The sequence below is a fragment of the Engystomops pustulosus genome, chromosome 5 (assembly GCF_040894005.1).
Source record: "Engystomops pustulosus chromosome 5, aEngPut4.maternal, whole genome shotgun sequence".
NCBI classification, from domain to species: domain Eukaryota; kingdom Metazoa; phylum Chordata; class Amphibia; order Anura; family Leptodactylidae; genus Engystomops; species Engystomops pustulosus.
The window spans coordinates 204,771,735-204,784,214 of NC_092415.1; the positions used below are offsets into that span (position 1 = coordinate 204,771,735).

General features: G+C 41.4%; 1 protein-coding gene across 1 annotated transcript in view; it reads right to left on the minus strand.

The window, feature by feature from the left end:
- Positions 1 to 6,196: 6,196 nt before the first annotated feature.
- Positions 6,197 to 12,480, minus strand: part of ANKMY2 (ankyrin repeat and MYND domain containing 2) — a 29,935-nt gene continuing 23,651 nt past the window's right edge. Inside the window, exons 8-10 of the mRNA XM_072154399.1 lie at positions 12,303 to 12,431; positions 11,070 to 11,202; positions 6,197 to 7,028 (exon numbers count right to left, since the gene is read on the minus strand). Coding sequence (XP_072010500.1) covers positions 6,838 to 7,028; positions 11,070 to 11,202; positions 12,303 to 12,431 — 453 coding nt within the window. The 3' untranslated portion in view covers positions 6,197 to 6,837. The remainder of the gene's footprint in view (positions 7,029 to 11,069; positions 11,203 to 12,302; positions 12,432 to 12,480) is intronic.

The following is a 12,480-nucleotide window of genomic DNA, read 5'->3' on the forward strand; positions in this document are numbered from 1 at the left end:
TTCCATGGATTTTCCAACCACTAGACGTAGGGAGCTGCAACTACTGTAATACTGCCTCCTATGTACAGGAATATAACTACTATAATACTGTCCCCTATGTACAAGAATATAACTACTATAATACTGCCCCCTATGTACAAGAATATAACTACTATAATACTGCCCCCTATGTACAAGAATATAACTACTATAATACTGCTCCCTATGTACAAGAATATAACTACTATAATACTGCCCCCTATGTACAGGAATATAACTACTATAATACTGCCCCCTATGTACAGGAATATAACTACTATAATACTGCCCCCTATGTACAGGAATATAACTGCTATAATACTGCCCCCTATGTACAGGAAAAGAACTACTATAATACTGCCCCCTATGTACAAGAATATAACTACTATAATACTGCCCCCTATGTACAAGAATATAACTACTATAATACTGCCCCCTATGTACAGGAATATAACTACTATAATACTGCCCCCTATGTACAAGAATATAACTACTATAATACTGCCCCCTATGTACAGGAATATAACTGCTATAATACTGCCCCCTATGTACAGGAATATAACTGCTATAATACTGCCCCCTATGTACAGGAATATAACTACTATAATACTGTCCCTATGTACAAGAATATAACTACTATAATACTGCCCCCTATGTACAGGAATATAACTACTATAATACTGCCCCCTATGTACAAGAATATAACTACTATAATACTGCCCCCTATGTACAAGAATATAACTACTATAATACTGCCCCCTATGTACAAGAATATAACTACTATAATACTGCCCCCTATATACAGGAATATAACTACTATAATACTCCCCTCTATGTACAAGAATATAACTACTATAATACTGCCCCCTATGTACAAGAATATAACTACTATAATACTGCCCCCTATGTACAGGAATATAACTACTATAATACTGCCCCCTATGTACAAGAATATAACTACTATAATACTGCCCCCTATGTACAGGAATATAACTGCTATAATACTGCCCCCTATGTACAGGGATATAACTACTAGAATACTGCCCCCTATGTACAGGAATATAACTACTATAATACTGCCCCCTATGTACAAGAATATAACTACTATAATACTGCCCCTATGTACAGGAATATAACTACTATAATACTGCCCCCTATGTACAAGAATATAACTACTATAATACTGCCCCCTATGTACAAGACTATAACTACTATAATACTGCCCCCTATGTACAAGAATATAACTACTATAATACTGCCCCCTATGTACAAGAATATATCTACTATAATACTGCCCCCTATGTACAGGAATATAACTACTATAATACTGCCCCCTATGTACAGGAATATAACTACTATAATACTGCCCCCTATGTACAGGAATATAACTACTATAATACTGCCCCCTATGTACAGGAATATAACTACTATAATACTGCCCCCTATGTACAAGAATATAACTACTATAATACTGCCCCCTATGTACAAGAATATATCTACTATAATACTGCCCCCTATGTACAGGAATATAACTACTATAATACTGCCCCCTATGTACAAGAATATAACTACTATAATACTGCCCCCTATGTACAGGAATATAACTACTATAATACTGCCCCCTATGTACAGGAATATAACTACTATAATACTGCCCCCTATGTACAGGAATATAACTACTATAATACTGCCCCCTATGTACAAGAATATAACTACTATAATACTGCCCCCTATGTACAGGAATATAACTACTATAATACTGCCCCCTATGTACAAGAATATAACTACTATAATACTGCCCCTATGTACAGGAATATAACTACTATAATACTGCCTCCTATGTACAGGAATATAACTACTATAATACTGCCCCCTATGTACAAGAATATAACTACTATAATACTGTTCCCTATGTACAAGAATATATCTACTATAATACTGCCCCCTATGTACAGGAATATAACTACTATAATACTGCCCCCTATGTACAAGAATATAACTACTATAATACTGCCCCCTATGTACAAGAATATAACTACTATAATACTGCCCCCTATGTACAGGAATATAACTACTATAATACTGCCCCCTATGTACAAGAATATAACTACTATAATACTGTCCCCTATGTACAGGAATATAACTACTATAATACTGCCTCCTATGTACAGGAATATAACTACTATAATACTGCCCCCTATGTACAAGAATATAACTACTATAATACTGCCCCCTATGTACAAGAATATAACTACTATAATACTGCCCCCTATGTACAAGAATATAACTACTATAATACTGCCTCCTATGTACAGGAATATAACTACTATAATACTGCCCCCTATGTACAAGAATATAACTACTATAATACTGCTCCCTATGTACAGGAATATAACTACTATAATACTGCCCCCTATGTACAGGAATATAACTACTATAATACTGCCCTCTATGTACAAGAATATAACTACTATAATACTGCCCCCTATGTACAGGAATATAACTACTATAATACTGCCCCCTATGTACAAGAATATAACTACTATAATACTGCCCCCTATGTACAGGAATATAACTACTATAATACTGCCCCCTATGTACAAGAATATAACTACTATAATACTGCCCCTATGTACAGGAATATAACTACTATAATACTGCCCCCTATGTACAAGAATATAACTACTATAATACTTCCCCCTATGTACAAGAATATAACTACTATAATACTGCCTCCTATGTACAGGAATATATCTACTATAATACTGCCCCCTATGTACAAGAATATAACTACTATAATACTGCCCCCTATGTACAAGAATATAACTACTATAATACTGCCCCCTATGTACAAGAATATAACTACTATAATACTGCCCCCTATGTACAAGAATATAACTACTATAATACTGCCCCCCTATGTTGCTCGGTGTCTGGCTGTGGGGGTCTTCTGGCTTTGCTCGGGGGTCTCTGTAGTATAACACATGACAGGGTTGTGCAGATGATAAGCAGGTTCTCCGTTCTGTACACACTTCAGGCTTCCCCTCTGATGTTGCTTTCATTTCGGGGTCCTCGGTTGGGTGGGGGGCGTCTACCTGATCTTAGCAGAACATAACATTTATGTAACCCGCACGGAACATCTGGAGCGGGAAGTTTCCGTCATTGGATGGGAATGGGGGGCTGCGATGTGTTATGGGGAGATGTCAGGTCGGTGTCACCTCCCCTGAGCAGATTCCAGGTTCCTGCAGCCATGGGGTCTCCTGTAGCTCGTGCTGTGTGTGTCGGGGGACACCCAGCACCCCAACTCATCTTAGCAGCTAATACACAGGACGGAACAAGAAGCAGACAGCGCCGCTCTGTGTGTAGTGGCTGATACAAGTCCCTGCAGCTCAGCTCCCACTAACATATCACCAGGGGTGGAGCTGCTGGGAAACTGAGCCGTGTCTCTACGCTGCCCCCGTAGGTGATATGCAGTATTACACAATGTCATGCAGGACAGGACATGAATAGGATCTGGGCTGCAGTAACCTGATGTGACCACTACTCACTGAGCGGCGCTGTCTTTCTGTTATACCCTATGTATCAGCTGCCGTGTGTCACACCCCATGTCACCCTGTATTTTCTTATATAGTCATCTATATTTTTAACTCTAGAAAACCCCTTTAATTTGCCTCGCTGGTGAGAAGTCTAGAGCGTCTCTCAGTGGATGCTCCTCCTGTCCTGCGTGACATTGTGTAATACTGCATATCACCTACGGGGGCAGTGTAGAGACACGGCTCAGTATCCCAGCAGCTCCACCCCTGGTGATATGAAGTATTACACTAATCTGAACCAATGGATGATCTCTCAAGAGAGACGGATATTACGGCCGCTCTATACATCCCCTTTAAATAGAAGTGATCATTGATAAAGGACCACATTGTTTTTGGAAATTTGCAAATGTTTTGCCCAGGCGCAGCAGACCATGATCCTCCAGTGAGGGGGCGGAGTCTATAAGTCACACCCCTTTGTTTGACCAATGACAGTAGTCACAGTAATAGGAAGATCTTTATTTTCCCCTCCCATTTGGTATCGGTGCTGGATCCACAAACCTCGTGTTCTGGAGGCTTCATTGTGGAACAAAACCGCACCACGTCCTGCACCGACACAGAGGTCCAAACACTGCACCACATCAAAGCTTCTACAGTTATCAGCCATCAGATTTCGTACAATCCCAAATGGAAAACAGATGATGGGAAACGGATTTATCTTCCATGATTCTAACTGGGAATGTGTCCTCACACTGCTGATCTCTGTGCAGCCAGTGTTATGTATCTATTGCATATGTAGTTAGTAGCAGCAGGACTGTGGAATATGAAATTATATTGGAGCTTCTCCATGTGCACTGGGGGGGGGGGGGGGGGGTTGATGTCCTCACACTGCTGTGCTCTGTGCTCTCTGCAGCCAGTGTCATGTATTGTCCCTGGAGAGATGTGTAATCAGACCTCACACTGCTGTGCTCTGTGCTCTCTGCAGCCAGTGTTATGTATTGTCCCTGGAGAGATGTGTAATCAGACCTCACACTGCTGTGCTCTGTGCTCTCTGCAGCCAGTGTTATGTATTGTCCCTGGAGAGATGTGTGATCAGACCTCACACTGCTGTGCTCTGTGCTCTCTGCAGCCAGTGTTATGTATTGTCCCTGGAGAGATGTGTAATCAGACCTCACACTGCTGTGCTCTGTGCTCTCTGCAGCCAGTGTTATGCATAGTCTCTGGAGAGATGTGTAATCAGACCTCACACTGCTGTGCTCTGTGCTCTCTGCAGCCAGTGTTATGTATTGTCCCTGGAGAGATGTGTGATCAGACCTCACACTGCTGTGCTCTGTGCTCTCTGCAGCCAGTGTTATGTATTGTCCCTGGAGAGATGTGTAATCAGACCTCACACTGCTGTGCTCTGTGCTCTCTGCAGCCAGTGTTATGCATAGTCTCTGGAGAGATGTGTAATTAGACCTTTGTGTATGCTGTAAGTAGCAGCAGGACTGTGGAATATGAATTTATATACCAGCATTGTAACCTCTGGGGGCATGTCCTCACACTGCTGTGCATTACATCCCCTTGTATCTTCTTTGAGTAAAAGCGGTTACAAGCTTCTGGGTGAATGTTACAACAGTAAGAGAAAAAGGGAAAGGGCTGTGAAGCAGCTTAATGCAAAGAGCTAAGAGCACAGCAGTGTGAGGACACGTGCCCAGTGCACTTGCAGAAGCTACAACCCTATAGTATCAATCCATATATCACAGTCCTGCTGCTACTAACAACATACAAGAAGGCTGATTACACATCTCTATGGACAATACATAACACTGACTGCAGAGAGCACAGAGCACAGCAGTGTGAGGTCTGATTACACATCTCTCCAGGGACAATACATAACACTGGCTGCAGAGAACACAGAGCACAGCAGTGTGAGGTCTGATTACACATCTCTCCAGGGACAATACATAACACTGGCTGCAGAGAGCACAGAGCACAGCAGTGTGATGTCTGATTACACATCTCTCCAGGGACGATACATAACACTGGCTGCAGAGAGCACAGAGCACAGCAGTGTGAGGTCTGATTACACATCTCTCCAGGGACAGTACATGACACTGGCTGCAGAGTGCACAGAGCACAGCAGTGTGAGGTCTGATTACACATCTCTCCAGGGACAATACATAACACTGGCTGCAGAGAGCACAGAGCACAGCAGTGTGAGGTCTGATTACACATCTCTCCAGGGACAATACATAACACTGGCTGCAGAGAGCACAGAGCACAGCAGTGTGAGGTCTGATTACACATCTCTCCAGGGACAATACATAACACTGGCTGCAGAGAGCACAGAGCACAGCAGTGTGAGGTCTGATTACACGTCTCTCCAGGGACAATACATAACACTGGCTGCAGAGAGCACAGAGCACAGCAGTGTGAGGTCTGATTACACATCTCTCCAGGGACAATACATAACACTGGCTGCAGAGAGCACAGAGCACAGCAGTGTGAGGTCTGATTACACATCTCTCCAGGGACAATACATAACACTGGCTGCAGAGAGCACAGAGCACAGCAGTGTGAGGTCTGATTACACATCTCTCCAGGGACAATACATAACACTGGCTGCAGAGAGCGCAGAGCACAGCAGTGTAAGGTATGATTACACATCTCTCCAGGGACAATACATAACACTGGCTGCAGAGAGCACAGAGCACAGCAGTGTGAGGTCTGATTACACATCTCTCCAGGGACAATACATAACACTGGCTGCAGTCTGTGGGGTCCCATTAATTTAGAATTCTATTGGTGAGTTTTATTTTTCTCTCTCTAGAAAAGTTGAGTGACCATCAATGTGGATTCCATAACATCTCTACAGGGACCGTCACTCAGCTTATCTGGATTCCTGAACGGCCAATCCTTGTGGTACTGTCCTTACAAAGAACAGGATGAAGTGGAGTGACCATTCAGAAACCTAGGAAAGTTGGGTGACAACCACCATGGGACATGTATGAGGATGCAAATTAATGGAAACCCAGCTTTTCCTCAGACATATCAGTATGAATGCTGAATCATCAGCTGTGACAGGTCTAAGGCTGCTTGGTCTCTCGGGCCCCTGGTGGTTCTGATGATGGTCCGGGGGGTTCTGCTGGAATGTAGGGAGTTCTGTCTCTGCACACACATGGATCTCTCATACTATAATCATCCAAACACCCTCCCCCCACCACTGTAGTCAGTCTGGGACTTGTAGTTCTACAGGAGAAGGATCCACATCCACGCTGTGGAGCATCATGGGAACGCAGTGGTCACGTCATTGTCCTTCTCCGTCCTGTGTGTCCGGCTGCTGTGGATCACCTGAGGTCTCCTCCCCCGGTGCAGGGGTCACACGCTCCTCTGTCACCTTCTCACCATCCGAGGGCGCCGGGGTCTCCACTTCTTTGGAAGCTTCAGGTACTCCTTCATCCTTCTCCTGCACCGGATTGGACTCCAAAGATTTCAGCTCTGCACAAATTAAGATAATACCGACACCATGTAACATATCTATCCGTACAGGAAGGGCGCCACCTTGTGTGTGCAAGCAGAACTGCACAAGAATTACAGCACAAGTGTAGGGATCCTGGTCAGGAGCGTAATACTCCTATATTATCAGTGCACAGAGCCGGAGATCCAAGGGTTAATGCAGGGAAGAAGAGGAAGCACATAGGGGGCAGTATTATAGTAGTTATATTCCTGTACATGGGGGGCAGTATTATAGTAGTTATATTCCTGTACATGGGGGGCTGTATTATAGTAGTTATATTCCTGTACATAGGGGCAGTATTATAGTAGTTATATTCTTGTACATAGGGGGCAGTATTATAGTAGTTATATTCTTGTACATAGGGGGCAGTATTATAGTAGTTATATTCTTGTACATAGGGGGCAGTATTATAGTAGTTATATTCTTGTACATAGGGGGCAGTATTATAGTAGTTATATTCCTGTACATAGGGGGCAGTATTATAGTAGTTATATTCCTGTACATAGGGGGCAGTATTATAGTAGTTATATTCCTGTACATAGGGGGCAGTATTATAGTAGTTATACTCTTGTACATAGGGGCAGTATTATAGTAGTTATATTCCTGTATATAGAGGGCAGTATTATAGTAGTTATATTCTTGTACATAGGGGGCAGTATTATAGTAGTTATATTCCTGTACATAGGGGGCAGTATTATAGTAGTTATATTCTTGTACATAGGGGGCAGTATTATAGTAGTTATATTCCTGTACATAGGGGGCAGTATTATAGTAGTTATATTCTTGTACATAGGGGGCAGTATTATAGTAGTTATATTCTTGTACATAGGGGGCAGTATTATAGTAGTTATATTCTTGTACATAGGGGGCAGTATTATAGTAGTTATATTCCTGTACATAGGGGGCAGTATTATAGTAGTTATATTCCTGTACATAGGGGGCAGTATTATAGTAGTTATACTCTTGTACATAGGGGCAGTATTATAGTAGTTATATTCCTGTATATAGAGGGCAGTATTATAGTAGTTATATTCTTGTACATAGGGGGACAGTATTATAGTAGTTATATTCCTGTACAGAGGGGGCAGTATTATAGTAGTTATATTCCTGTACATAGGGGGCAGTATTACAGTAGTTATATTCCTGTACATAGGGGGCAGTATTATAGTAGTTATATTCTTCTTACATAGGGGGCAGTATTATAGTAGTTATATTCCTGTACATAGGGGGCAGTATTATAGTAGTTATATTCTTCTACATAGGGGGCAGTATTATAGTAGTTATATTCCTGTACATAGGGGGCAGTATTATAGTAGTTATATTCTTGTACATAGGGGGCAGTATTATAGTAGTTATATTCTTGTACATAGGGGGCAGTATTATAGTAGTTATATTCTTGGACATATGGAGCAGTATTATAGTAGTTATATTCCTGTACATAGGGAGCAGTATTATAGTAGTTATATTCCTGTACATAGGGGGCAGTATTATAGTAGTTATATTCTTGTACATAGGGAGCAGTATTATAGTAGTTATATTCTTGTACATAGAGGGAAGTATTATAGTAGTTATATTCCTGTACATAGGGGGCAGTATTATAGTAGTTATATTCTTGTACATAGGGGGCAGTATTATAGTAGTTATATTCCTGTACATAGGGGGCAGTATTATAGTAGTTATATTCCTGTACATAGGGGGCAGTATTATAGTAGTTATATTCTTGTACATAGAGGGAAGTATTATAGTAGTTATATTCCTGCACATAGGGGGCAGTATTATAGTAGTTATATTCTTGTACATAGAGGGAAGTATTATAGTAGTTATATTCCTGCACATAGGGGGCAGTATTATAGTAGTTATATTCTTGTACATAGGGGGCAGTATTATAGTAGTTATATTCCTGTACATAGGGGGCAGTATTACAGTAGTTATATTCTTGTACATAGAGGACAGTATTATAGTAGTTATATTCTTGTACATATGGAGCAGTATTATAGTAGTTATATTCCTGTACATAGGAGGCAGTATTATAGTAGTTATATTCTTGTACATAGGAGGCAGTATTATAGTAGTTATATTCTTGTACATAGGGGGCAGTATTATAGTAGTTATATTCTTATACATAGGGGGCAGTATTATAGTAGTTATATTCTTGTACATAGGGGGAAGTATTATAGTAGTTATATTCTTGTACATAGGGGGCAGTGTTATAGTAGTTATATTCTTATACATAGGGGGCAGTATTATAGTAGTTATATTCTTATACATAGGGGGCAGTATTATAGTAGTTATATTCTTGTACATAGGGGGAAGTATTATAGTAGTTATATTCTTGTACATAGGAGGCAGTATTATAGTAGTTATATTCTTGTACATAGGGGGCAGTATTATAGTAGTTATATTCTTATACATAGGGGGCAGTATTATAGTAGTTATATTCTTGTACATAGGGGGAAGTATTATAGTAGTTATATTCTTGTACATAGGGGGCAGTGTTATAGTAGTTATATTCTTATACATAGGGGGCAGTATTATAGTAGTTATATTCTTATACATAGGGGGCAGTATTATAGTAGTTATATTCTTGTACATAGGGGGAAGTATTATAGTAGTTATATTCCTGTACATAGGGGGCAGTATTATAGTAGTTATATTCTTGTACATAGGGGCAGTATTATAGTAGTTATATTCCTGTACATAGGGAGCAGTATTATAGTAGTTATATTCCTGTACATAGGGGGCAGTATTATAGTAGTTATATTCCTGTACATAGGGGCAGTATTATAGTAGTTATATTCTTGTACATAGGGGGCAGTATTATAGTAGTTATATTCTTGTACATAGGGGGCAGTATTATAGTAGTTATATTCTTGTACATAGGGGGCAGTATTATAGTAGTTATATTCCTGTACATAGAGGGCAGTATTATAGTAGTTATATTCTTGTACATAGGGGGCAATATTATAGTAGTTATATTCCTGTACATAGGGGGCAGTATTATAGTAGTTATATTCCTGTACATAGGGGCAGTATTATAGTAGTTATATTCTTGTACATAGGGGGCAGTATTATAGTTGTTATATTCTTGTACATAGGGGGCAGTATTATAGTAGTTATATTCTTGTACATAGGGAGCAGTATTATAGTAGTTATATTCCTGTACATAGGGGGAAGTATTATAGTAGTTATATTCCTGTACATAGGGGGAAGTATTATAGTAGTTATATTCCTGTACATAGAGGGCAGTATTATAGTAGTTATATTCTTGTACATAGGGGGCAGTATTATAGTAGTTATATTCCTGTACATAGGGGGCAGTATTATAGTAGTTATATTCTTGTACATAGGAGCAGTATTATAGTAGTTATATTCTTGTACATAGGGGCAGTATTATAGTAGTTATATTCTTGTACATAGGGTGCAGTATTATAGTAGTTATATTCTTGTACATAGGGTGCAGTATTATAGTAGTTATATTCCTGTACATAGGGGGCAGTATTATAGTAGTTATATTCCTGTACACAGGGGGCAGTATTATAGTAGTTATATTCTTGTACATAGGGAGCAGTATTATAGTAGTTATATTCTTGTACATAGGGGGCAGTATTATAGTAGTTATATTCTTGTACATAGGGGGCAGTATTATAGTAGTATGGTAGTTTGGCAGCAGCCCAGGAACCAGGTGCTCTACAGCCCGGTGGTTGGGGAAGACTGATACAGACAATGAGGATTACTAGGTCACCTCTTATTTGAGGACAGCTACAAGCTGTTAGGTAAAAGTGTCTCTTCTACTGATGATCCTTGTATAATAGGATACTTATCACAGATGAGGTTTTGATACAATTGCATCCAGTCTGGAGTTAAGCATAACAGTAGAACAGATCTGGTTTGTTACAATGTATCAGAAGACGTAACATCTATCTGTGTGGATTGCACATAGGATTCTAAATACCGGTTACAACTGGAACAAACTGCCAGCTGTATCTCCATTCCCTGACAGGCAGCAGAGGTAGATTACTGACCTTGCTTCTCCTGCCTCTTCTTCTCTTTGGCCGCCTCCAGCTCCTGTTTCTCGCGTTTCTCCCTTAGGATTTTACAGACTTTCTTGTGGGTGAACCAGTGCAGCTTCTGGCAGTTCTGGTCGCAGTAGACGACCTGGAAGATGAGGATGCGGGTGTAGTCAGTAGGGTTCTAGTCTGCAGATATGTTGGGAGTTGTAGTCCCAACAGTTGAATACAGTCTTATGGTAGTTGCATTGTAAGACAGGTAGGTGACAGCAACGTGTAAAAATGGGTCTGTAGCCTTACAGGGAGGGGTCCTCGGCACAGGTGATTTGTGGGGGTGTTCGAACCGTAACAGTCTAATATTAAGGATCAATGATCAAATAATACATTCCGGAAAACCCCTTTAAGCAGAAATTAAAGGGATCCTAAACGTTTATATAATACTGTTCCGCAGGATCAGTTCACCAAGATATATTCAATTCCGTTGCCATTATGGGTCCATTATGGGCGTCCGGTCCAGGAAATTCTCTCTTAAAGGGGTTTTCCCACAAGAAAAGTTACGCCCTATCCACGGGATAGGGCCTAACTTGCTGATCAGTGGGAGTCTCAGTGCGGAGACCCCCAAGATTTAGAAAGAGAGGCGTCAGATTAATGAAGCAGGCGGCCGCGCATGACCGTTCCGTTCCATTAATCTCTATACCGCTGGTGGAAATTGCCGCCTACTCCATTAATCTGACGGAGCGACGCCCTGTTTTCGCCAATCTGCGGGGGTCTCAGCACTGAGACCCCCACTGATCAACAAGTTAGGCCCTATTCCGTGCAAAGGTCCTAACCTTTTCAAGGCAATGTCACCCATTTTTACCATAGGTAAAGCGAGAGCTGGATAGTATGAAACTGCTAATGTTGTCACTTCCTAGGGTGTGCACAAGGCCCACCAGTGCATCTTAAATCAGATTATATGTACCTGCCCCTGGGCAGAAGCCCCTCCCTCTAGGAGTACTATTCGGCAGAAGCCCCTCCCTCTAGGAGCACTATTCGGCAGAAGCCCTTCCCCTTAGGAGCACTATTCAGCAGAAGCCCCGCCCCCTAGGAGCACTATTCGGCAGAAGCCCCTCCCAGCACCAGATCAGCAGGATAGCGAGGTCTAAGAGGAGGCAGTGACATAAAATAATAACACACTGCTCCAGAATGCAGCTGTATGTAGACAAAGCGCCTGGTCCCATAGGTGGAGGAACATGAGTTGGGACTCACCAACTTGCAGACTGAGCAGCGCTTATCTGCGCCCTTCTCCCCGCACGTAGTGCAGAACTCCGCATCCACAAAGCCCACCTGACCCGTGATGGCCTGGGTCAGCACCGAGAACGCGGTGGGGTCCGAACCCTGAGGAAACAGACATGAAATAATCCGAAAAATCCTTCTCTGTATGGGA